Below are 27,130 nucleotides of genomic sequence, written 5' to 3' on the forward strand. Positions count from 1 at the left end.
TTTGGGAGGCACGTTTTGATTTTGTTTGAATTTGATCCTCTTTAGCCTGGGTTTTCCATCCATAAAAGTTTTCAATAGTCACTTGTTTCCCTTTCTTTTTGGTGGGTTGATCTTGGGCAATGTGAGCCATCCCTTTGGTGGTTTTCCCTTTCCTTTTTAGTCAGAGGTCTGAGTGAGATGAGCAGGTTTTCTGTGGACTTAAGTGGCGGTGCTTTTGCCTCAGACTGGTTCTTCCCAGCCTCCGCAATTTGTTAGTGTGCCTGCTGGCTTAGTCTGTGGTCTTTTCTCTCCTGTGTGCAGTAGTCTCTTGTAAAACCACTCTGAGGGGTAGTTCCCTGGTAGCCCTTGTCAGTTCCCAAGGACCCTGGTGTGCCCCCCCCTCACTGCAGTGAGGAGCAGAGATTTTGCCTCAGGCAGTTTCTAGAGTCTCCACAGGATTCAAAGTTTGCAAGAGCCCCTGTGGTCTGCTCACTCTCCAGTGCGCAGGGGTCTCCAGTGAAATCGCTCTGAGGGGTAGTTCCCTGAAAGTCCTTGTTATATCCCAAGGACCCTGGTGTGCCCCGCCCCCCAGTCCCCACAAAGACATTCCTCACTCAGTCGCTATCTCTGGTGAGCTCGCTGGTCCCTACTCTGTTTTGGTAGGTGAGGTGGGGGAGGGTAGCTCAGCTCATGTTTGTGTGCAAGCTTTTTCTCCTTCTTAGAATGTTCCTCCATTGCTGTGTCCTACTAGAGAATCCCTCCGTTCTTCCAAAGATGATTTTTTGCTCTTTTGAGGTAATCTATTTCGTTCAGTGCCGGAGGAGAGGAAGCTATTCGTATCTAGATTAGAGCCATGTTTACCCGGAAGTCCCACATGAATTGTTTTTTTAAATGTGCACAATGTATAGGAAGAAACTTGTGATCTAGAGATGTCTGCACTTATACTAAAGAGAGAATTAAGTTTTCCACCTAAAAAGGTTAAGGGCTTATGATATGCAAACTGTATGTCCTTAAAAAGACAAATTTGAGTACAGGTAAATGCTTTGCACTTCAGTCTGGTTACACACTGAAAGATTGCTAAAAGACTTAAAGTTATTTGGAAGTTGTACAGTTGAAACTATAATCCACTGAGAGTAAACTATTATGAAAGGGGTTTGATACATTCAAAATTTTAAATTGTGGTAAACTAAGCTCACTTGTTAAAGAAGAATGGGACAAGGTTAAAACCTAATTCCAGCCAAGCAATCTTAGGATAAATTGCTCACAAGCTATTAACCCCTTCCTTACACACAGAAAGGAGAAAGAAGTGGTTATGATTGTTCCACACTGATACTTAGGGACTGAAATAGGGACCTCACAGAGTTGGCAACCACTGTGTGATAGGACTTAAAGATGAGGAGGGAGGTGAAAGAGAACAGATAGATGTTCTACTCTTATAATTGAATTCCTGACTAGGGATAATTTCTAAAATTAATGTATGTGTTGTGGGAAAATCACCTATGATTCTATAATTTCTCTGGACAGTTACTCTGAAGTGATTTCTATGTGGTCTTGTCTTAGTCTTTCAGATGGCCTAGGTCCAAGAGATGATACAGCTCTGAATTATATTACTATGGAGCTACTTAATTCAGCATCCATGTTCATTATTGTGTGATATGTAAATTATTGCCAAAATACATGAGAATAACTGAGTGATCAGCCTTGTAGGGATATAAAAGGCCTGTTTGAGAGTATGGAAATTTCTTTCTGGACTGCTGGTAAGCAGAATTTCTCTGAGCTGTAATGCACGAGACTTGTCTTACAGAGAATGTCCTGGGATGGTTACAAAGGCATATTCTGGGATCACCTGGGAATGTACCTTTTCTGACCATCTAGGCTATTAATTCTTGAGTGATACAATGATGACATGAGCCAGTGATAGCTTTGGCCCATATGTGAATCCCTCACTATGTGTCCCTTGGGACTTGAGGAAATATTTGCCCTCTTGGCCTTTTTCCTTTGTGACAAATTCCCATAATCAGCACATAATGCAAATTGTAAAATTAAAGTTTCCATTTCCTCAAACAACCTATTAGGCTAATAATTGAATTGTTAGGGAACATACTTTGAGAAGTATGTGAGTTTATTAATAGATGGCTTGTATTTGTAGCCTTAATTTACCACAGTTGAAGTTTGGATCTTGAGCTTGGAAATATAGCTCAAAACTTTCTGGAATTTCCCCCAGAATTTGGGATAAAGAAATACATCTGTAAACTGTTGTTACTCAAGTATTTATAGTTGTTTATAGTTAATGTGTACTTTGCAAAAGGATATTCTTTAACAGAAACATCACATACCAACTCTGCAGACAACTCAGGAATCTGATTTCCTAAAGGAATCTATTCCTGTCAGAAGATTATTTCTGAAGATGGAGTCTATTGGCTTCTCTGTTTCTATCTAGTGTTTTAGTTTTTGACCCAGTCCTGGTTTCTACATTTCTATCCTAGGGGCTGACTCTACCCCCTTATGACCTGTTTGCCAATCAGGGGAAACAGTTCCTGGACATCCTTCAGATGTCCAAGGAGGTTCCCACCTTCCTAGGACCCAGGCATTCACAGAGGACACTCACCTAAAGACCCTGTGTCCACAACCTTTTCCTCCTTGTTCAAGTTTTGGCTACTCCCCTGTGGGATATGTGGACCTTGCATTTGTAACCTTGTCACTTCTCTAGTTGCTTCTAGGATAAAAGTACTCATGGGAGTCACCCAGATTCCACTGTAACCTCATCAACTATTCCAGCCTGAAGCCCTGGACATTGCCTAGAGTCAATACCTCTCTCCTAACAATAGCTCTACAACCATTCTCAGCTCTGAAGAAGCTATAGAATACTGAGACCATCACCCCTTTCCCCTAGATATTTGGAGAGGGGGGAGATGACATGGGCATTGGACCACCAGAAACTCGGGCAGACTATTGACAGGGAAATTCTTCTGCTCCCTTGTATTCTTGTAGCCTAAGGATTCTTTGCTTTTATGCTGATCATTTGGGGATAGTTCCATGCATTCTTAATCGCCTAGTACCCTAGTAGCCTTTGTCAAGAATCATATTAATACTGTCCAGTTATGGTCCTTCACCAGCAATATCAAACTCTGACTCACACTGAATCCCTTTATGAAGATATGGTCGCAAGAGTAAGATTCCTCATGTATAGTAGAAGAAGTGGAGAATGAAGGAGGTCAGAACAACCTCCCTCTGGAGGCCAGGAGTAAACTTTTTGCCCAAGTCAGCACAACTGTTCACTCCCTGTATTGTGAACCCCACCCCCCAGCCAACTGCAACTGCCAAATCACAATATCCTCTTGTTCAACATGTCATGATAGCCCCCATACTATAAAAGGTGTTCCCCTAGCCAAGTCAGCACAGATCTTTCTTTGTAGCAGCCCTAATGCATTAGTTTCATTAAAGGTGTACCCTTGCTTACTTGCATTGTCTCCGTGTCTCCATTCTTGGGGGATTTTCCCGGACCCAACAGATTCAATCCAAGTTTCTTATTCTCAGCTCAGGGAGCTTTCTACCACAATGCATTGTTCCATGGGACCAGGGGGACAGAATGTCACTTATGTCTATTTCTCTCATGCCAGGGAAAGAGAGAGCCCAACACAAAGTTGGTGGCCCAATCCAGATACTCACCATAGATCATAATATTCTTGGTTGCAGTACGCGTCAAACCAGTGAATGAGTTAGATGCAGTACAGGTATAGGTGCCAGCAACACTCAGGGATGCAATAATAGAAAATGTGGCTGAGTTGCCGATCCTTTGTCCATTCTGTAACCAAGTGAATTGTGCTGGTGGGTTAGAATCAGCTACACAGCTCAAAGTAATATTTGCCCCAGGAGGGTACACATCCGGTGTACGGACAATCGTGGCGATATCTGGGCCATCTAGAGGAAAGAGAAGGATTCCATATTGAGATTATGGCAGAAAGAAGGTGCATCTCCTAGTCTGTAACCCATCAGCAGGGAACACTGTGTCTCCCTAATCCTCCTTAGAGCTGGGGAATTCACAACTCATCTTCTACTTTTCCAATTTAGATCTGAACTTTGGAGATCTTAGGGCTTCATCCAGTTCAGCACCCTGGCTGGCCACCCTCCACCAGAAAACATGACAAGACCAATCTGGGCTCCCTAAAGATGAAGGGGGTTGGGAACCTCAGAGCCTACATCTTTAGCTCTCTGAGAAGGGACTGAATTAGCCTGGCCTCTGGGAACACACCACCAGACTATAAGCAGGCACCATACAGGAAGAAGCAATATACTCACAGGTAACATCCAGTGGGAATGGATCACTCCTATTCCTAAACAATGGGTTCTCGATTTCACACACATATGGCCCTTTGTTATCCCTTCTTGTGAGCCTGGGGAGAGTGAGTGTACTCTTATCCGGGGACAGTTGTATCCTGCTACCAGCTGCGGCAAGTCCGTTTATGAACCACCGGTAAGTGTGAATTTGACCTTTAGCCTGGCATGTGAATGAGAAGTCCTTGGTCTCCACTGCAGTATTGTTGGAGATGAGAATGGTTGGTTTGGACAGTGGTGCTGTGCAGAGAATAGACAGAAAATTACTATGTTGGTTCTTTTTCTTACCTTATAACCAACTAACTGGTTTTCAAGTGGCCTCTCTAAGACCTTGGCAAGGCTAGAGGCCAGAGACCAAGAACCTGTGATTGCAATGGCAAAGTCACCCCTTTCTCTTGTGCAGATCCCAACTCCTCCAGGCCTTAGGAAAATTTCATCTTCAGTTCTTGTGGCTGACAAAGACATTCACATAGATCCCAAGCCCATGATGCTCAATCTTTCTGGACTGAGACAAACTGGACCAGGGATGACATAGGCCTTCATATAGCACCTTTACTTGGATTTGAGGCCTTTCTAGATTGGCAGAACCACCAAGAGTTTATGATTCCTAAGCCTGGACTTCAAGAAGTCAGGGTTCCTTACTAACTAACCTCCAGGCCACCCTATCTATGTCATTCATCTCCATCTCTGTTTGTAGCAACAATGTTTCATTGACCTCAGGTTTCATGTCAGTTGTTAGGTTCTATGGAAATGTATGTTGAAAAATGATTGTGTGCCAGAAAATCATATACTCACTAAACCCATAAATAAACCAAACTCTGTGCCATGACAGAACGCTGGGTGATACCTACATACGGATTGATCATTCAGTGTATCTCATTCGTAATTGACTGGACTGTCCCACCTAGACAGAAGGACCCTCCCCTATGAGAGACCACTGGCTTGGCTCTCAAAGTATTGATGCCTTGAACTGTACCAGGACTGAGGAATTCTGCCTAGGTAAGCCCCTTACCCCAAAAACAAATCAAATGGCCCCCAGAACCAAGAGTACTCCCAAATTAGGATGACTCAGCATCTTTTCCAAGAGGGCTCCAAGCCTCACTGCCAGAAAGGACAATTAGGAGGGACAAGTAATACAGAACTTTTTTTAGAGGATCATGGGCCATAATGAATCAAAAGAAAGAAAGCTATTTTTTGGAAAATTAAGCACACTCCTCAGAAAAGGGGTGCAAAAGTAAGAAAATCAAGCAAGCCACAGTTAGCTAACTTCTTGGATCTAACTCAAATTTGTAGTCAGTGGTTCCCTGATGATGAAGGGAAAGTAGATTTAGACAAAGAAAAGAAAATTAGCCTTGACTTCAAATCTTATAGGAATCCCCATTTGGTCTTTCCTTTTCAGGTTAGGCAGCCACCAGCAATTCCTCTCCCCAAGAATTATCCTGAACTTAGGGGAAGATGAAGAAAATGAATGGAAATGAGGGGTCCTCCTTTTCCACCTTCACAACCGCCAGATCCTTGGTTCTAGCAAAGAGGTGCCCATTTGTTGATCCTTGTCACCTGGCTTTCAAACATTTAAGCCTAAGACTCCTAGAACAAAAGTTTCTCTCTACTCCTCACATTTTTAAAAAGCCAGTACCTTGAGCATGTCCAAACACCATAATTTATCTATACTACTATTAAGTAAAAATATGAGGTTTTCTAGAAACAGACAAAAAAGGGTTTTTTAGTTGAAACTGCACAATTTGGCTAAGTGATAAAACTGCAAAAGTCCAAACTACAAATTCGGAATTCTAAAGAAGCTCAGGTTAAAGAACAGACCTCCCCCTTAATCACAAGAATTGATATGCTAAAGTTAGTTAAACTAAATTAGTAATGCGATGATTCATGAATAATTGGATCACCTGGTTAAGATGCTCATGTGAAGATATCAGAATTGAAAGATTCATGATTCAGGTGGTTAGGATAAATTCTTTAGAAAATATCTAGATTACCTTTTTACCTCCACATGTCAGTCTTTCCTGTAGATGCTTCTGTGTGAACCATACATTCATGATTTAAGTTTAGGATTGCATTTTGAAAAGTTAAGTATATTGACCACTTAAAGGAAATTGTTTAGAATTGCTAGGATACAAACTTGATGAAAGTATTCCCTCTATCCCCTTCCTTTTCTTTTTCCTCCCAGCTAGTTAAACATACACTGCCTAACAACCAGAAGCAGGTTTTTTTTTAATCACAAATAATTTCATTAGTTACTGGAAAAAGGACTCCATTATCCACCTTTATTATGGGAATCCACATATATTTTTGAAAACCAGGATCCTATGAATTTAAAACACTACTATTAAAAATTTTAATTTGTTTTTTGAGTTAGCCATACACCCTTTTTCCTATTAGAACAAGTTACCAGTTACCCCTCCCTTTTCCTACTGTGGTATAAAGGATATTTAGAGAGCACTAAAAATTCTATCATAAATAGGATCATACTAAATTTAAACACACTTTAAATAAAACCTCAAAATTCCTTAGACTTATAAATGTTGGAAATTTCACCATTGGGATATTTCATACTTGAAAAATTTCCTATTGATAGTGGGTCTTGGCTATTGGAATGTGAACCCCATTGGCATGGGAGGTTCCTTCTCTTCCCTTCTTAAGATTACTTTAGGACAGAAACCTTTTGCTGAACAATGGAAAGGACTTTGACCTATGCTTAAGCATAGAACAGGAATTTCTTTGAGTCATGATTGATTTTAGAATTGATACAATGGAGATACTTGGAATCAATCTCCACCCTATTCAGTCCTAACAGGATTGAGTAAGGGCTGCAGCCTAGATCAAAATTTAATTATTCCAATCTCTACCCTACTCAGGTTAACAGGATTTAGAAAGGGCTGTAGCAAAGGAGCAAAGATTTAATCATTTGAAAATATGACCTTCAACAGACATGTGCAAAGCCTCTGGGTGGTCCTGGGTTAAGCTAGAGCCTCCATTGGCACAGGGAAATTGATGGACAGTGATTGGTAGATGTGAGAACTGAGGGGAGGCAACTGGGATGGTTTCCTTAAAGATCAGGGGGGTCTGAAGACTCGGGGTGGTTGAGAAGTTGGTCGGTGTGGTTCGTGTGGGCTCTGAGAAGCTTGCTCTGAAGGAAGTTGAAAGTGGGGGCCTCTGAGACTGTTTCTCCATTTTGGTCACGTGAGTAATAGGGACTGATCTTTTTTCTTTGCCCCAGCTATCTAAGGGCTTGGGCCTTTTGGCCCAGCCTAAACAGAAGGGGTATTTAAGCCCTATTCCCTTCTCTCCCTTTTTCTCTCTCTCTATCTCTAATTCCTTTCTTACTCCTATTGTAATTAAACTCCATAAAAGATTTACTGCTGACTTGAGTTTTCATTTAGGAATTACATAGCTGAATTCCTTGGCGACCTTAAATTAATATATATCAGTCTTTTAAAGTGATTCCCTTGTAACATAAGATACGATAGGATAGTTTTTCACCACTATAGTGATATGCATATAAATATTCTATTCAGAAAAGTTACTGAGAACATTACATTTATTTGAAGTAAATATTTTAGCAATTGCTAGGTTATGTGAACATGCAAGCAACCTGTTCCCAAATTATGATAATGATCGAAAAAGGAGTATTATTGATTAAGAGTGAAAATTTTTGTCCTTTGAGAAGTAAGTAACCACATCTATTATACTTTGCCTTTATTGATAATTGCTGCTTAGTCTATATATGTATAGTTCTAAACAAGATCTTTTTTCCTGCATTTCTGAGATTCTGATTGGCCTACAATTAAATGTCACAAGTATAATTTAGTTACTTATAAGGGAAATATAATCTAAACTTTTAAGTTAAAGATTAAGAACTTTAGGACATGTCCACACCATGATTCCCACCCCAACAACAAGCCACATGACACATCCCAGCAGGAAGGCGATTAAGAGAATGTAGATACAGAGAGACTGTGTTAAGGGAACAGCCCAGAATGCTCTACAAACTTAGGGACAAATCAAGACATCTGCAGCTAAAGGACAAGAAGGGATTTTCACCTCCTGATTGCACTGCTGCCTTCAAATGACTCTGACTTTCTCGGTGGTCCTACAGATGTGATTGTTATCCCCCATGACTTAGAATTTCTTGTTCAGGAAGTATTTTAACCAATAGTCCTAATCCCTTCACTGTATTTGTTTTTGAACAAGATTTAGACATTTATACCCTACAATTGCTTTCCCAAAGTTAAGCTGCTTTAAGCTTACATCCCTAGCAACTTCCACTGCAGCCATTGTTCAGAGAGTCCACACTGCACAACAGTAATCACCCATAATTAGGTCCTATCCTATTTCAAGCTCAAGATGAATTGAAGTCACTCTATTTAAAAAACAAAAAAACAAAAAACAAAAAGGCATTGTACTAGAAACATTAGCTGTAGCAATTAGAGAAGAAAAAGAAATTGAAGGTATTAAAATAGGCAATGAGGAGACCAAGCTATCACTCTTTGAAGATAATATGATGAAAGAATCTTAGAGAATCAACCAAAAGCTAGTTGAAATAATCAACAACTTTAGCAAAGTTGCAGGATACAAAATAAACCCACATAAATCATCAGCTTTTCTATATATCTTCAACACATCTCAGCAGAAAAAATTAGAAAGAGAAATCACTTAAAATCACCCTAGAAAATATGAAATACTTAGGAATTTCTGCCAAGACGAACACAGGAACTATATGAACACAACTACAAAACAATTTCTGCACAATTAAAACAAGATCTAAACAGTTGGAAAAGCATTGATTGCTCATGGGTAGGATGAGCTAATATAATAAAAATGACAATACTTCCCAAATTAATTTACTTATTTAGTGCCATACCCATTGAACTAACAAAAAACTTTTTTTACTGAATTAGAAAAAAAATATAACAAAGTTCATTTGGAAGAACAAAAGATCAAAAATATCAAGGGAAATCATGAAAAAAAAATGTGAAGGAAGAAGGGCTTGCAGTCCCAGATCTCAAACTACACTATAAAGCAGTAGTCATCAAAACAGTTTGGTACTGGCTAAGAGACAGAAAGGGGGACCAGTGGAATAGACTTGGGGTAAGTGACCTCAACAAGACAGTCTATGATAAGCCCCAAGATCCCAGCTTTTGGGACCAAAATCCACTATTTCATAAAAACTGCTGGGAAAATTGGAAGACATTATGGGAGAGATTCGCTTTGGATCAACATCTCACACCCTACACCAAGATAAACTCAGAATGGGTGAATGACCTGAATATAAAGAAGGAAACTATAAGGAAATTAGGTGAACATAGAATAGTATACATGTCAGACCTTTGAGAAGGGAAAGATTTTAAAACCAAGCAAAACATAGAAAGAGCCACAAAATGTAAAATAAATAATTTTGATTACATCAAATTAAAAAGTTTTTGTACAAACAAAACCAATGCAACCAAAATTAGAAGGGAAGCAACAAGTTGGGAAACAGTCTTCATAACAAAAACCTCTGAGAAAGGATTAATTACTCAAATATATAAAGAGCTAAACCAATTGTACAAAAAAATCAAGCCATTCTTCAACTGATAAATGGGCAAGGGACATGAATAGGTAATTTTTTCAGTTAAAGAAATCAAAAGTATTCATAAGCACATGAAAAGGTGTTCTAAATCTCTTATAATCAGAGAGATGCAAATCAAAACAACTCTGAGGTATCACTTCACACCTAGCAGATTGACTAACATGACAGCAAAGGAACGTAATGAATGTTGGAGTGAATGTGGCAAAAGTGGGACATTAATGCACTGCTGGTGGAGGTGTGAATTGATCCAACAGTTCTGGTGGGCAATTTGGAATTATGCCCAAAGGGCACTAAAAAACAGTTGGCCTTTTGATCCAGCCATGGCACTGTTCTGTTTATACACCAAAGAGATAAGAAGGAAAAAGATTTTTACAAGAATATTCATAGCTGCACTCTTTGTGGTGGCAAAAAATTTGATAATGCCCTTCAATTGCGGAATGGCTGAAAAAATTGTGGCATATGTTGATGATGGAATACTATTGTGCTCAAAGGAATAATAAACTGGAAGATTTCCATGTGAACTGGAATGACCTCCAGGAATTGATGCAGAGGGAAAGGAGCAGAACCAGAAGAACATTGTACACAGAAACTGATACACTGTGGTACAATCAAATGTAATGGACTTCTCCATTAGTTGCAATGCAATGATCCTGATCAACTCGGAGGGATCTATGAGGAAGAAAACTATCCACATTCAGAGGAAAAACTGTGGGAGCAGAAACACAGAAGAAAAAGAACTGCTTCATTACATGGATTGAGAGGGATATGATTGGGGATGTAGACTCTAAATGAACATCCTAATGCAAACACCAGCAACATGGAAATGGGTTTTGATCAAGGATGCATGTAATACCCAGTGTAATTGTGTGTCAGCTATGGGAAGGGTGGGGGGAGAGGAGGAAGGTACATAATATGATTCTTTTAACTAAGGAATGAAATTCTAAATTGACTAAATAAATTTAAATTTAAAAAATTAAAAATAAATAAAAAACAAAAAACAAAAAAGGAGATGTTGGAAGCCATCACTCCCTTGCTATCTGACAGAGTCACAGTATGGGAAATGGATACTACAAAGCAGTCCCCAGAAAATAAGGAACCCACTGAACCCTCCTCCATGTGACTTCTCCCACTACCTTCCCTTACTACTGACTAGGATTGTTATTCTTCCCCTCCCCCATTACAAAGGAAGTTATATGAGGACAATATTCATAGGATTTATACACATGCCCTACTATAATCCCCCCAGAATATCACCCTTAAGATCCACTCTAAAGATCTTATTCACAGAATTATAACCTAAAGAATTCCAGGCACCCATTACCCCACCCTTTTCCCTCTCTGCAGAGTTACATTCACTCCCATTACAAGCCAGGCAAGCCAGGACCATCAATACATTTTAAGCCCAGGTTGACAGGACACACTTCTCTGGTTTGTTATGTTACAATAGCCAGAGCAACATCTCCAAGTACCCAAGTGAAATACAAGAAGAATGCAACTTGGAAATTGAGGAAAATTCCAATTCTAGTGTGTCTTTAATTATCCTCTAACCCCATACCTAGCTATGAAATGCTTTGTTACCCATCTCCTAAGTAATTGTGATTTAGTGTGAAAGTTGATCAAAAGTAACAATGATTCTCCTAACTGGTCATCTCACAGGTCAGGAGGAACTAACCTCTAGATTACCCTATCCATGTCAGTCATCTCCATCTCTGTTGTAGCAACAATGTTTCATTGACTGTCTCTTTAGTCTGTGTCTGTTGATAGTTTCTATGGAAACATGTATGTTGAAAAATGATTGTGTGCCAGAAAATCATATACTCACTGAGCCTATAAAATAAACCAAACTCTATATCATGACAGAACACTGGTTGATGCCTAAATATGGACTGAGCATTCAGTGTCTCGTGTTCTTATTCAGCTGGACCATCACACCTAAACTGAAGGACCCTCCCCTCTGAGAGACCTCTGGCTCAGCTCTCAAGTATCTGGCACATTCAAGAGTGAAGGAAATAGTCATTTTTTCACATCTATTTTCCAGTATTAGTCAGTATTGTAATAGAAATGCTTTTGTGATTGTTATTATTCAGTGGTGTCTATCTCTTCATAACCCCATTTTTAAGGTTTACTCCTCACATATGCTGGATACTTAATGAAAGAGAGAACTTTTATGCATCCCTGATGAAAAGACCAGATGTGCATAGAAAATTTGACTCTCAAATATAAGACTGAAGTAAAGCATAAAAAGGTAAATAGAAAAAGGAATCAAAAGGAGATCTCTAAGTTTAAAGTATATCTATTCTTATATGAGAAGATGATACTTATAATTCCTAAGAACCTTGTCATTGTTCAAAGGAGGATACAAGAGCAGCTGGATTGCACAGTAGTTTGAGAGGAAGACCTGGAGTTGGGAGATTCTGGGTTCAAATCTGGCCTCAGATACTTCCTAGCTTTGAGGCCCTAGGAAAGTCACTTAATCCCCTTTGCCTAGTTTTTATCACTTTTCTGTCTCAGAACCACTACATAGTATTGATTTTTAAATAAAAGGCAAGGATTTTTTTTTAAAGAAGGATACATAGACAGAGAGCATGGGTGTGAATTGAATATATGCGATAATTAAAAATAAATAAAATTAAGCAGTGAGAAAGAATGATGAACTGGGAGAAGGGGGAAAGGAGAAAGAGAATCAGGGAAATTATATCTCACATAAGAGGAATCTGTGAGGAAGACATTTTATGATGAAGGGGATATGGGGAGTGGCAGGCAAAGCTTGAACCTTACAGTCATCAGAATTGGCTCAAAGAGGTACTAACACACATTAGGTTGGGTATAGAAATCTAGTTTATCCAACAGGGCAGAAAGAGGGGAAAGGTAGAAGAGAAAGGAGGAGGCTGATACAAAGGAGGGAAGAAGGAAAACCAACTTTTGAGGAGGAGGAGGGTAAAAAGAGACAGAGAAGGATAAAGGGGGGGCTGGAATAGGGTAGAAGGAAATACAGAGCTAGTAATCATAACTCTAAATGGAAATGGCATGCATATAATGGAAACAGATAACTTAGAATGGATTATAAAACAGCATCTAACAAGAAGTTATTTATAAGAGTTACACTTGAAAAAGAGTAACCCTGAGTGAAAATAAGTGGCTACAGAAGCATCTATTACACTGCCTCAGAGGTTAAAAAGCACCAGGGTAGCAATCATGATCTCAAACAAAGCAAAAGGCAAAACAGATCTAATTAAAAGAGAGACACTGGGAAAAATATGTTGCTCAAAGATACAGTTTTGATTAAAATTATCTGAAGACAATATCTTAATTTTAAAACATAATTATTTCTAAATATTAAAATTATAATCATAACAGCAGGTCAGAGAAAGAAAAAGTGCATGCTGCCTGTGGCCTGCTGACTAGTTTTCCTGGCTACCTCCTCTGTGAGCAGGCTACTCCAGACTAGAGCCAGATCAGGTGCCTCTTCAGTTGTTGGTTCCAAATGTGTGGAATAAATATGAGTTCTCGCCCACACAAATTAAAACCCCAGAGTCCCAAAGGGAGGGTAGAAGAGACAGAAGTTTCTTTCTTCTTTCTCATGAGAGAGGGCAACTGCCTAGGTTGGGCAAATGCAATGCATGGGCATAAATACAAACATTATGGAGGTTTCTAATGAGGGGACCCCCCCCCACCATCATCTACCTGACTCCTTTGGTGCTGAGGAGGGCCTAGGCTTGCAGGCTAGGTGTGAAGTTCACCCCAATCAGGAAATAAGAAGATATATAGCATGAGCTCTCCACTAACCCCTACTTAGGAGGGTTGAGGTTATTGGGAGGAAACCATGTCCACAAAAGTGACTCTTAGGTTCTACAGATCTGAAGAGTGAGCTGCGTCTGCCTTCCTTGTTTCTTGAGCTGTCAGGATGTCCTTAGACAGGGAGTACAGGGGGCCTCCAATCTCCAGGACTAGCCAGGCTTGCCTCCTAAATCTACTAAGCAAAGGATCACAATGTCCTTGAAACTAAAGCAGACTTGCTAACACATTACATTCTTAACTGGGGGTGCAGGCTGGATGCTTTACCTTGAGAAGAACACACTAATTTTATTTCCCTTACAGTGGAATAGTCTGACTTTCTGTCCCCTCTACCATTTTGTGCTCATCATAACATCCCTTTCCCAATTCTCTTTGATTGCCAGACTCAGACTTCTGGCCTGACAAGAGGCAGATCTACTGGACTCCAACAGTAACCACGCCATGGTTCGAATGGCCACACAATGCTTCTACACCATCTCCTAGTAGGGAAGACAGGAGAAGAGAGGACTCCACCAATGGCCTCAAAGATCAGTCAGAGGTTCAGATATAAGATTTTTTGCAGTAAAATCAAAAGGTTGCTTTTGGATTCCAAAAAAAGAGGTTCAATTTTCACAGTCCCATATACAATGAAGTAATATCAATACTAAATATACATGCACCAAACAGTAAGCCATTTAAATTGTACTTATTTTGTCATATTCATTGAATTATTATAATGCAAAAGAGTTTCTAATAAATACTTTTATATCTCTTCATTGCTGATCACTTCATTCTAATCATTTGAGATGCTAGTAGTTCAGTTTTCTTCCTTCTTTCCTTAAAAAAATTAACAACCGGTGATTTATCTATTTTATTGTTATCTCATGAAATAGCCCTTTTTCTTAGTTATTAGTTCAATGATTATCTTACTTTCAACTTTATTAATTTTTCCTTTGACTTTTAGAATTCCCTATTTGGTATTTAATTGATTTTAAAATTTTTGTTCTTTTGAAATTCTTTTTAGTTGCATGCCTCATTCATTGATGTCCTTTTTTCTTTATTTTATTGATGTAAGTATTTAGAGAGGTAAAATTTCCCTAAGAACTGTTGGAGCTATATCTCAGAAATTTTGGTATATTCTCTCCTTTTTGGTCATTCTTTTTCTTTAATTTTTTTTCAAGCCCTTATCTTCAACCATAGAATCAATACTATGTATTGGGTACATGGCAGAAGAACAGTAAGGGCTAGGCAATAGAGGTTAAGTGGCTTGCCCAGAGTCCCAGTTAAGAAATATCTGAAGCCAAATTTGAACTTAGGATACCTCCTGTCTACAGGCCTGGCTCTCAATCCACTAAGCCACCCAACTTCCCCTGGGTCCTTCTCTTTAATGAAATTATTGATTGTTCTTTGACCTATTCATCCTTTAGAATTAAATTATTAAGTTTCCAGTTAAATTTTACACTTTTTTTTCTGCAGCACTTCATTGAATGTAATTCTTATTATGTATATAATAATTCCCTTTTTCTGCATTTGTTGGTGAGACTTGTATGGCCTAATACATGACCACTTTTTTGTGTAGGTGCTATGTGTTATTGAGAGAAAATATATTCATTTCTATTCCTCTTGAGTCTTTTCCAGAGGTCTATCATATCTAACTTTTCTGAAATTCACTTCCTTAATTTCTTTTTTTTTTGTTAGATGTATCTAATTCTGAAATGGTAAATTTGAGGTTCCCCACTTGTATAGTTTTCTTTCTTCCCAAAATTCATGTAACTTCTCCTTTAGGCATTTGGATGTTATGACATTTGGTACATATATGTTTGGCACCTATTTTGCTTCATTGTCTAAGATACCTTTTATCAATATGTAGTTTCCTTCCTTTATTTTTTTTAGTCTTAGTCTCAACACTGCATAGTGGTTCCAAGGCAGAAGAACTCTAAGGGCTAAGCAATGGAGATTAAGTGACTTGCTCAGGGTCACACATCTAAGAAGTCTTTACCCTTATTTGAACCTTGTACCTCCTGACTCTAAGTCTCACTATCAATCCATAGAACCAAATTAGCTGTCTCCTTTTTATCTTTTTAAAATTAAGTCTATTTTTACTTTTACTTAGCTTGAGGTCATGATTGGTACTCTCATGCTCTTTTTTTTTTCACCTGAAGCAAAATAAGATTTTGCACCTACCTTTTACCTTTGTTCTTAGTGTTTCTCCCTACTTTAAGTGTATTGCTTATTTAAAAAAAAAGATTATTGGATTCTGGTTTTTAATTCCACTCTGCTATTCATTTCTGTTTTATGGATAATTTCATTCCATTCCATTCACAGTTATGATCATTAATTATGTGTTTCTCTCCATCTCATTTCCAATGTTTATCTTCCTATCTTTACAGGCTTTCCCTGCCCACAAATGTTTTGCTTCTGACCATCACCTTCCCCAATTTCCCCTCTCCTCTCTCAAGTCCCTCTGTCCCTACCCCATTCCTCCTATCCTCCACCTTCCCTGGAGGGCAAGATAGATTTCCAAAGTCAATTGAGTATGGGTATTATTCCTCTTTGAATCAATTCCAATGAGAATAAGGTTTGAGCATTGCCCATCTTGCCCCTACCTTCCACTTCATTATTAACTCTTTCATGACTCCACTTGAGGAGTAATTCATCTTGATCTTCATTCCCTCTTTTCCCATACAGTCCTCTTTCTCATACCTTAATATTTTTATATTATCCCATTCTATTTGAATTAGTCTTGTGCTCTCTGAGTATACTTCTTCAAACTGTCCCAATAGTAATGAAATTTTTAAGATTTACTAGCATCATGGTCAGATAGGAGACTCAGTGGGTAGGCTTCAGACACTTTTTTAACTGGGTGACCCTGGGTAAGTGACTTAGCCCCATATTGCCTAGCCCTTAGTGCTCTTCTGACTTGGAATTGATACTTCATACCAATTCTAAAGGAGAAGGTAAGAGTTTTTATTAAAAAATAAAAGTTTTATGGACTTTCAGGTTAAGATGTCTCCAGAGTAGAAGCAAGGCTCTTCTTCTCCTCTCCACTTATGGTGACCTACTCAGATATCAAAGAGCACCAGTCAGAATTTCAAAGGATCTGGCAGCCTCCACACTAAAAGACCTTAAGTTTTGGAATATGTTATTAATAAAGGCAAGAGAATTGGGTCTACAACCACGGATCACCTACCTATCAAAATTGACTACATACTTCCAGAGAAAAGTATGGACATTCAATAAAATAGAAGACTTCCAAATATTTGTAATGAAAAGACCAGATCCAAACAGAAAATTTGACATCAAAAAAAAAAAAACCAAGAGAAACATGAAAAGGCAAATAAGATAGAGGGGGGGGGTCTTATTTTTTGCTTTCCTTTAAGGGCCTCAATAAGTCCAAATTGTTTATATTCCTGTATGGGAAAATGTTATTTGTAATTCTCAAAAATTATGTTCACTATCATAGTAGTTAGAAGAATTATTCATAGGTAGAGATTGAGGTAACAAGTGGTTTAAAATCATATGCAAAAAAAAAGAAGGAAAGAAAAGGGGGGAAGAGAAGATGGCACCAAGAGAAACTTCAAGGAATAAGAAAATTAGGATAATCTATACTACACAAAAAGGCACATGGGGGGGGGGGCAAGAATACAATTAAAAGAAAGAGAGGAAGAGATGGCTAAAAAGTAAAACAAATCTTACTCTCAGTGGAATCAATTCCAAGAGGGAAGAGCATCTAAATCCACTGGGGTATCAAATTCTATCTTACCCTATAGGGAAGTTGAGAAGGAAAAACAAAGGAGGGGAGTAGGATGGGGAGTTTAAAAAAAGGGAGGAGAAGAAAAGGGGAAGGGAATTTAATAGACCCCCAAAATGTGAATAAAAAGGGAGGGACTGGAAAGAGAGGGTGGTGAGCAAAGCAATACTAGGGAGGTGAGTGTATAGGGTAGCTTAAAAAGAACACAAAAGAAAAATAAGAGGGGAATAAGAAGGGAGACACAAATTTCTTCAATATTATTGTGGAAGGCAATGGGAGAAGGTTTTTAAGAAGTAAGCTAGTATAAGGAACTAATTAATTGTTACACAGCAATAGTATCAATAATGAATGTGTATTTATTATAATTATTGTTGTTATTAATAATTAGTAATAGTAAATAATCACAAACAACAAGTATCAATTTACAATAAAAATTATTAATAATAGTTAATTGTGACTAATAGGGAAATTAATAATTATTATTATTGATAGTATTAATAATGTGTTCTAAAAGTATCAATATTTTATTGCATTTAATTATTTTGAATTATGTTTGGCTTTGTTCAATTTTAGAAATTTGGTTTTGATTTTAATTCAATATTAGTAATATTTAACTATTAATAATCCTTGTATTTAAATATAATCAATTCAATACCATTATTATAGATTACTAGTAGTTGTAGAAAAGGAATTTTCTTTTAATTTTCCTGCAGTTTTAGTTCTCTCCACAGGGTGATGCTCTAACAGAGTGTAGAGGGTTACACACTTGAGGGTTTAGGTCATATCTAAAAGCAACTGGAGAGATGTTAAGACCCAGAAGAAATGTTCGAGGAAGAAGAAAAAGGAATCTTTAAAAAACAAACAGACAAACACAGTCCTAAGGAATATTTGGGGCAGGAGAAGGGGAAAGGGAGAAAGAACAGCCTAATCCTTCCCCTCCTCAAGAGATAAAAACTATGTGTTTCTTTTAAAAGTTGCGGTAGCTGTAGGGACATTAATTCATTGCTGGTGGAGTTGTGAATGGATCCAACCATTCTGGAGGGCAATTTGGAACTATGCCCAAAGGGCAACAAAAGAATATCTGCCCGTTGACCCAGCCATAGCACTGCTGGGTCTGTACCCCAAAGAGATAAAGGACAAAAAGACTTGTACAAAAATATTCATAGCTGCGCTCTTTGTGGTGGCCCAAAACTGGAAAACGAGGGGATGCCCATCAATTGGGGAATGGCTGAACAAACTGTGGTATATGTTGGTGATGGAATACTATTGTGCTCAAAGGAATAATAAAGTGGAGAAGTTCCATGGAGACTGGAACAACCTCCAGGAAGTGATGCAGAGCGAGAGGAGCAGAACCAGGAGAACATTGTACACAGAGACTAATACACTGTGGTACAATCGAACGTAATGGACTTCTCCATTAGTGGCAGTGTAATGTCCCTGAACAATTTGCAGGGATCTAGGAGAAAAAACACTACGCATAAGCAAAGGATAAACTATGGGAGTGGAAACACCGAGGAAAAGCAACTGCCTGAATACAGCAGCTGAGGGGACATGACAGAGGAGAGACTCTAAATGAACACTCTAATGCAAATATTATCAACATAGCAATGGGTTCAAATCAAGAAAATATGTAATGCCCAGTGGATTTACGCATCGGCTATGGGGGGTGGAAGGGAGGAAAAGAAAATGATCTATGTCTTTAATGAATAATGCTTGGAAATGATCAAATAAAATATTAAAAAAAAAAAAGTTGGGGTAGCTGGTTACTGCCAGTGACCTGCTCAATCAGTGCCAGAATTTTAACCCAGGAACTCTTCTCTCTAGGTCTGGCTCTCAAACTACCAAGCTAGGGAGTTCCCTGCTCCAGCCCCTCACTGCCATATTCTAAAGCTGCAGTAGTGGTGGGGCGCTGGGTCCTCAACCATTTCCTAGGGGGCCACCCCTGTGCACTGTTCCACCAATCTTCAAGGACCATGCTGTGCTGAGCTCAACTGGAGCAGGTAGGGCTTTGCTTCAAAGTCCTAGTGGCTAGTTTCACTCACAGCAGCTAAATGTCTGCATTTTCATAAGCCTGGGGAAAACAAGGCTGCTTCTGTTTGTGCAAAAGGCTTCTACCCCATTCTTTACTGCTAACTCCAATCCACAGCCTGGAAGGACCCTCAGGATTAATTTAAGGTGTGTCTCCACACTCAGATCAGCATATGGCTGAGCAAAGCAGCACTAGGAGCTGGCAGTTTCAAGAGCCCAGGGAAGTCAGGGGCTGGGCTGGGCCTTAAAACCCTCTTGGTTCTGTGTAGAAAGGCTTTGGGCCCCAGAATGAGGGGGCTCACTCCCACATGCTGCACTCAGCCCCCAGACTGAAAAAGCAGGACCAAGAAAGTACCCTGCAGGTGTAGGGTGGGAAACACCATGTTTTGTTTTGTTTTTTTAAGGTGTGTGTGCTGGGTCTTAGGAGCAGGGACTTTTTTTCCCTCTCTCACCCCACCCTGGGCCAAGCTAAAGGAATGGGGGTTAAGGGGGAAACTCCAAGTGCAAAGGTCTCACCAATCAGATCCAATCCTGGGTGCTAGGCCCTTTCTCCATCTCCACCAAGGTGAGTTTTGCATATGAAGGCAGGCAAGCAAACTGAAACCCCTTTAATCTATCCTAAACACTTTTAAGTCTCAGAAGAAAAGTAAAGGTCCTAAAAAATCAATGTTGATTGCCAAACTGTTATAATTAAATTAATATATCCACCCAGTTATAAAGTTTATTAGAAAGGGTAGACAATCATAGTTTTAAATCTCATTCTTACTCTAAGTTCAGACCATGTTCAGACCTCTACCTGCCTCTCCAGCCTCGTGTCCTCCCAAAAACCCGCTCTGCCTCACCTACCTTCTTTTATTGACATAAACTGATATGTGGGGAATGTTGATGAACTGGACTGGCCCTCCGAGGGGGAGGAGATAAAATCCCCTCAACAGAAAAGGAACTCTGTGTGTGTGTTTCTCTCTCTCTCTCTCTCTCTCTCTCTCTCTCTCTCTCTCTCTCTCTCTCTCTCTCTCTCTCTCTCTCTCTCTCTCTCTCTCTCTCTCTCTCTCTTTCTCTCTCTCTCTCTTGCTCTCTCCCTCTCTCTATCTCTTTGACTTTCTTAATCTCTGTCTATCTCTCTGACTCTGTCTCTCACTTTATTTATTAATAAACACTTATAACTCTGACAAGAGCACCCTTTTTATTTGCTTCATTGCCATGTATGCATGGGGATAGTGTGGCTGACTTGCTTTGGGGAGGCTTACAGCTTTTCTTCTGGATGCTACCTATGGTGGATTGAGCTGGATTCTATTCCACCTGTTTTTGGTTTGACCAGACATCCTTCTTCTTGCCTCCCACTCCAATCCACCTTCAGATACCTCCTGCACTTAGTTGTTTTCCCTTCTTAATTTGTCTTAATTCACTTTTTGATTAAGGGGAAGAGGCCAGCCAACTCTCCCATTAATCACTCACCTACATGTCAAACCAAGAAGGTCTATCATACCTTCATAATCAGAATAAAAATTTCATAACAAGTAAAAGCCATTAGGTGAACTTCTCACCCAGTTAAGAGGAAGAGTTAATGCAAAGGATAAAAAATTAAAAGCATACATGAAGCTGAAGAGCCCATTTGCAAACCTGACAACTAATCCATTAGCCTATAACCAAGAAGACAAGAGGAGGTATTCTTCCAAGGGGCCTCGGGTTCTGGTACTTGTATTTCTGATATAACTTTTCAAACAGTTGAAATAAAATCAAGATGAGGAACAAAATGCATTTAGTTTGTTGTGAGAATCAGAAGGACCAATCAGATTTTTTGTTGTAAACAGACTCTGCCTTGTGCTCTCCCACTTTGTTGTTTTTCTGTTAGCCAGTCATGGGAAACTAGATTATATCGATCATCTACTGTTGCATATATAAGGGGGGATAGAATTAATCAGCATTCTTTTCTTTTTTTTGTTTTCAAACCATTACCACTCTCTCTTAGAATTGGTTCTAAGTGGTAAGGGCTAGGCAATGGGGGTTAAATAACTTTCCCAGGGTTGCATAGCTAGGAAGTGTCTGAAACCAGACTTGAATTCAGGACATTCTATATCCAGACCTGACTCTATAATTTGTTCTATAAGTCATAATAGATATACACAAAATATGTATGAATTTGTGCTGTGAAGAAAATTAATTTTTATACAGATTGTGTACAGTGCAATTGGCAAAGGAAATTTGACCAGTCCAGAAATCAAATAAGATTCATGATTAGACTATTAAATACAGGTAAAAGGTAATCACCTCCCCTATTTATAGTAAGAATAATAGAGACAAAAACTGAAGGTTTTATTCTGCTTGGAGTAGAAGTTTGAAAGGAAAATTGGAATATTAAGGAAACAATGTGAAGGGTTGTTTGCTATGGGATGGGCCAGCCTCCCACAGGGGATGGGGTCTTAGAGGTGGAAGAGTATCAGTGGAATGATAAACGGGACAGCTTTTGCATTCAACCCGCAACACAGGTTTCACAGGATAAACTGCTACACTTTGGCTGAGGCCTGGCTTTATTTTATACCCTCAAGATCACATATCTACTTGGCACAGAGTTTCATTCTCAACACACGTTTCCATGGAATCTAACAACAGATAGGAAGCCTAGGGAGATAGTCAATGAAACATTGTTGCTAAGGGCAGGATCAGAGGGTAGAATCAACATGATACAGATATAGGTTGGAGAATTCAGAGCACAGACTTGCCAGAAGTTTTTATGCCTAGAAAAGAGAGTCTTATCTAAATGGATATATAAGAATCCTTAGGTTTAATTTTGCAAGTGGGCTCTCCTGGTAATATCCTGGGGGAACAGAGTGGGACATCTGTATTAAATTGCTCTCATCTATTTTTCCTGGAGCTAAGTAGGAATAATAATCATAGCAATTTCAATAATAAGGGAATGTTAATAATGAAATTCAGTTAGGGAGGTTTCAGGGTATGTTTCCATCCTTCCTAGGGGCTGCTTTGCAGTCCCTGGTTTCCATGAGGACCGTGTCAAATAGAGTAGTCTTTGATGGCTTCCAGCAGTCGTTAAACAAAGTCAAATTGGAAGTTGTTCAGTTTTGGGGTTTTTTAAAGCTTGTAACAACAGAACTTTATTAAATGGCTTGCTTAGGCATAGCTTTATATTTGATTAACAAGGGTCTTCATACAAATTTTCTCCTGAGGAATTATATGCCAAGCCTATAATTGACTTCTCTCTACAGGATTGTTTTTTGGGGAAAAAAACTTGCTTCTTTTGCTTGCATTTTGGTTCAGTTACAAATTCTGTGTCTAATTGGAAAGTAAAGTCTTGAACTACTTCCCAAGAAATACAAAGATAATAATGGAAATGAAATAAAAGAAAAACATATTTCCTTGAACCTTATTTAAAAATCAGTAAACTTATGCAGCTAAACACATAGAGGACCTGGAACATAGGCCAAAATTATAGCCAAACTAATCCAGGAGGGAATGAATGTCTGAGTTTTTTTTTTTCCTTTTAAGTGTAATTTTCACATGACAGGTAGCTCTATTCTACATGGGATAGTAGACTTCATTTGCACAAGAAAGTCAAATATTGGTCTCTGGCACAAGAAAATGTCTCTTATGGCTTAGTAATATATAATCTGATAGAAGAAAATTGCCTTCAAAAAATTTTCACAAGTTTTTCTAAACATTTCAAGCATCTCGCAGCTTTCATATATTTAAAAAAAAAAAAGGTTTCCTTCCAGATATTTAGCTCATTTACAACTAAAATCTAATCGCTATCATTGGAACCTAGCTATGAGGCCTCATTGTTAGAGGCTTCTAGTTCTGAGTCATACCCAGAGCCCCTTGCAGAAGCCTCATTATCAGAAGCTCTTTCAGACTCCTTGTCAGAATCAGCCCTCAGTGAAGCTGGAGGAGACTCATTGTCGGAACCTGCAGAGTGACTCCTTCCTGACTGGATGAACTCATTGTCAGATTGTTCAGATACTGAGTGCCTTCTCTTTGGAGCTGATCAGTTACTATCAGAGTCTTCTTCTGACTGCTGCATGCTGGATCTCCGGGGGCTGCCGACTTCACTCCCAGACTGGTTTGGATTCTCATCAGGATCACACTAAGACTGACACGTTTCTTGCGCAGATCACCATCATCTGAATCACTATTGCTATTCCTAGAATGTCCCTCATCAGCAATTTTAAGTTTCTCTTCATCTGAAGAATCATCACTTGATGAGATTATGACTTTTGACTTTATTTTTACCTTCATTGAAGGAGGCAATCGTTCTGGCTTAGGGGCCTACTTTTTTTCTGCTCTAGGTGGGCGAAGCTTTTTTGGCCTGGGGCCATTTTCAGTTTTTTCCTCATCAGATCCATTATCTCCCTTTGGTGGTCTCCTCTGCTTTTTCTTCTTTCTCTCGCCTTCTTCTTCTTCTTGTTCACAGCCACTGCCCTTGCTCTTCTTGGACACAGGCATATGTTCATCTGTGTCATCATTAACAAATTCATCAAGCTCACCTCCTTCTTAGATCACCTGTGCCCACCACCGCCGCCACCTCTCTTTTTTTTTTCTTTGTCCCTTTGGCTTCTCTTGTGATCATGAGGATGTTCTTGGTCTTCTCCACATACTGGGCTCGCTGTTCAAGGAGTTTCTTCTGCTCTTCTTTCTCTCAAAGGCATTTCTCTTCCTGTTCCTTCAGCAGTTTCTGCCATAATAGTTCCTTCTCTTGCTCCTGTTTGGCCCGGAGCTCTCTCTCCTCTTCATCCTGTTTGTGTGCTTGGGCTACATGGTACTGAGCCTGGCTCAGTAATTCAGAGCATTGCCTGGCTTCTGTAGCAGCAAGGGTGAAGTCAAATCTCATTTTGTCTCCTACTTTGCTCAAATAACTAAAATACCTGTGGGCAAGTTCCAGTTCTTTAACTGCATTAAACACTTCCTTGAGATTACTCTTCATCCTTAAGGACCGAAGTTGCTAACCTCTGAAGTACCAGAGCTACACTGAACATGAGAACTGTATCACTGGGAGCCATATGTCTAGCCTTCAGCAATGTCTGTTTGCACTCCTGCAGCTTGCCACACTTGAAGAGGGCACGGGCCAAATACAGAACAGCCTCTGTTCTGGTGTTTGTAGAACTTCCAGAGGCAGTTTTCATACATTAGAACAGCACTGATATATTGCTTCTGCTCTACATATATGTGTGCTAAATTTAGCCACACATCCATCACTGATATCTGCCGTTGCCTCTCTTACTTGGGCAAAACATCACGAGCCTCGCGGAAATGTCCTTTGTGGGCCAGCACAGCACCTAAGCCATTGGTAGCATAGAGGATGATTTCTGAGGATTTGCTTGTAGATGGTTAGTGCACGATCCTGAGGTCCTTCTCTCAGTCTCTGATGCAAAGTCTTTGGTCAAATGCTGCCAAGGGCCAGCATGGAATATGTGTCATTTTGAATTTTTCTATTACATATATATATATATATATATATATATATATATATATATTTTATACTTTAATATTCTTTCAAATTTCTTCTGACCTGGACCCCATTCTTGCTTGGTCAAATGAAGATTGCCAATCAGAGTCCAAGCATCTGGATGATCCTGGTTGATGCCATGGGCTTCCTTAAACCAATTTGAAGCCTCATAAAAGTTTCCTTTATCTCTAGCCATTGCTCCTAAACACAAATAGCAGGCAACGTAATTAGGATGCTCTTGTAGTATATTTTTTAAGCAGCTTTTCTGCTTCATGGAATTCATACATTGCCTCATAAAGCCTGGCCAGATTGTATGATGTTGTAACTGAGATAGCATTATAGTAATGTTCATCATGTTCAGCTTCTGCCTTGGCACGATCCAAAGATGCCAAAAAATATTTCTTTGCCTCCCCTAAGTTTCCAAGCCTAAAATAAAGGGCACCCACATTATTCAGAATCTCTGGCAGGTACATCAGCCTGTACCTTCTCTTGTAGGCTTCATGTTGCTGTTCCATATGCTGAGAGGGCACCTTGTGTGTCGGTCTGCTCTAGGACTTGTGCCAGTTCAATCAAAGTCTCCACATCATCTGGTTATTGCTCTGTGACTTTCTTCAAGTGGCCCTTGGCAGTGCCTAATTTGTCTTAATCTTCAGAGACAGCATAGAGAGAGCCAAGAATTTTCATCATCTCATAATTATTGGGATAGGCTTTCAAAACTTTCTCAAAGCACTGAGGTGCATTCTCCTTGTCACCTCAGTAAATATACATCTGACCTAAACCAAGAAAGGATAGTACAAAAGAGGAGAGGCAAGCTGAGTGGCTTGATAGTAGTACAGGAAAGCTTGATCGTTGTCTTCTTGAACATGGAAGGACCTGGCCAGCTGATAACGCTTTCTGCCTGTGTAGCTTCCAACTCTGTGTTATGGGAAGCATGGAGACCCAAGTTCTGGACTTTGCTATAATCCTTTCTGAAGAAAAAGTGATTTGCCAAATGGTTTAGTACCATAGAATTGCTAGGATCTATTGTGTAAGCTCAGAAAAGAAGATGGATGCCATTTTTTTTAGAGTCAGCCTCTTTATTATTAGATTCTAGGACAGCCAATCCAACTAATGTTCCCACACATTTGGAGTTGAGTGCCAGGGCCCTGCTGAATTCCAGGTGAGCTTTCTCCACTTTGTACAATCTGGCCAGGCTTTATGAGGCAATGTATGAATTCCACGAAGCAGAAAAGCTGTATAAAAAATATACTACAGGAGCATCCTAATTATGTTAAACAGACACTAGCTGGGAAACAGAAGCAGTTTTTGATTACAAATAATTCCATTGATTATTGGAAAAGGGATTCCATTATCCACTTTTATGTATGGGAATCCACATATAATTTTGAAAACAAAATCCTATGATTTAAAAACTACTATTAAAGATTTTATTTTAAATTTTGAGGAAACCTGTTTCATCACACTCACCCCCCCCTCTTTCTCCTGCTACAACAAGTTACTTGTTACCCTCCCTTTTCCTACAGCAGTAAAGAGAATTCTTAGAGAGCACTAAAAAGCTCTGTCATAAATAGGAACTTTAAATAGATAGGATAGCATCACTATAGTGACATGTACATAAATAAAGCTTCTATGCAGCAAAGTTAGTGAGAACCTTACACTTATTTGAGGTAAATATTTTAACAATTTCTAGGTTATGTAAATATGCAAGCAACCTGTTTCCAAATTATGACAATGATTGGAATTGAAGTATTATTGACTTTGGGTGAAATTTTTGCCCTTTAAGAAGTAAATAACCACACATATTATATACTAGCTTTCATTGACATCTGATGCTTAATCTGTGTATGTATATTTCAAAACAAAATATTTTCCCCCGCATTAGTGAGATTCTGATTGGCCTACAATTAAGTGTCTCAAATACAATTTAGTTATTTATCAGAGAAATATAATCAAAATTTTTAAATTAAAGGTTAGGACTTCAGGAAATTCTATACCTCCTGAAATAAAAGAATTTATTTTACAATATGTTAGTTCTACCAAAATTTTTTAATGAAAGTACATATTCTAAACAACATGGACCACACAGATCAGAGAGTCCAGACAAACAAGATCCATGGAAATGAAAATAAAAGAAAATTCAGCTAAAGATTTATCAACGTAATTACCTGTTATTTGAAATAGATGTTAAATCCTGCCCATCTGTGTACCATTGGCTACATTTCCT

The 27,130-nt window shown here is 39.0% G+C and overlaps 1 protein-coding gene and 1 pseudogene across 4 annotated transcripts in view; both read right to left on the reverse strand.

Annotated features, from left to right (window-relative positions):
• LOC103096131 (carcinoembryonic antigen-related cell adhesion molecule 5-like) overlaps positions 1–27,130 on the reverse strand; it is a 201,898-nt gene that overhangs the window by 53,677 nt on the left and 121,091 nt on the right. For all 4 annotated transcript variants that reach the window (XM_056825359.1, XM_056825357.1, XM_056825358.1 and 1 more), the window contains 2 exons: positions 4,279–4,554; positions 3,649–3,900 (listed from right to left, as the gene is read on the reverse strand). In XM_056825359.1, the coding sequence (XP_056681337.1) occupies positions 3,649–3,900; positions 4,279–4,554 (528 nt within the window). The remainder of the gene's footprint in view (positions 1–3,648; positions 3,901–4,278; positions 4,555–27,130) is intronic.
• Positions 20,432–26,013, reverse strand: LOC100032369 (RNA polymerase-associated protein CTR9 homolog; annotated as a pseudogene).

The sequence above is a fragment of the Monodelphis domestica genome, chromosome 4, assembly GCF_027887165.1.
Source record: "Monodelphis domestica isolate mMonDom1 chromosome 4, mMonDom1.pri, whole genome shotgun sequence".
Taxonomy (NCBI): Eukaryota; Metazoa; Chordata; class Mammalia; order Didelphimorphia; family Didelphidae; genus Monodelphis; species Monodelphis domestica.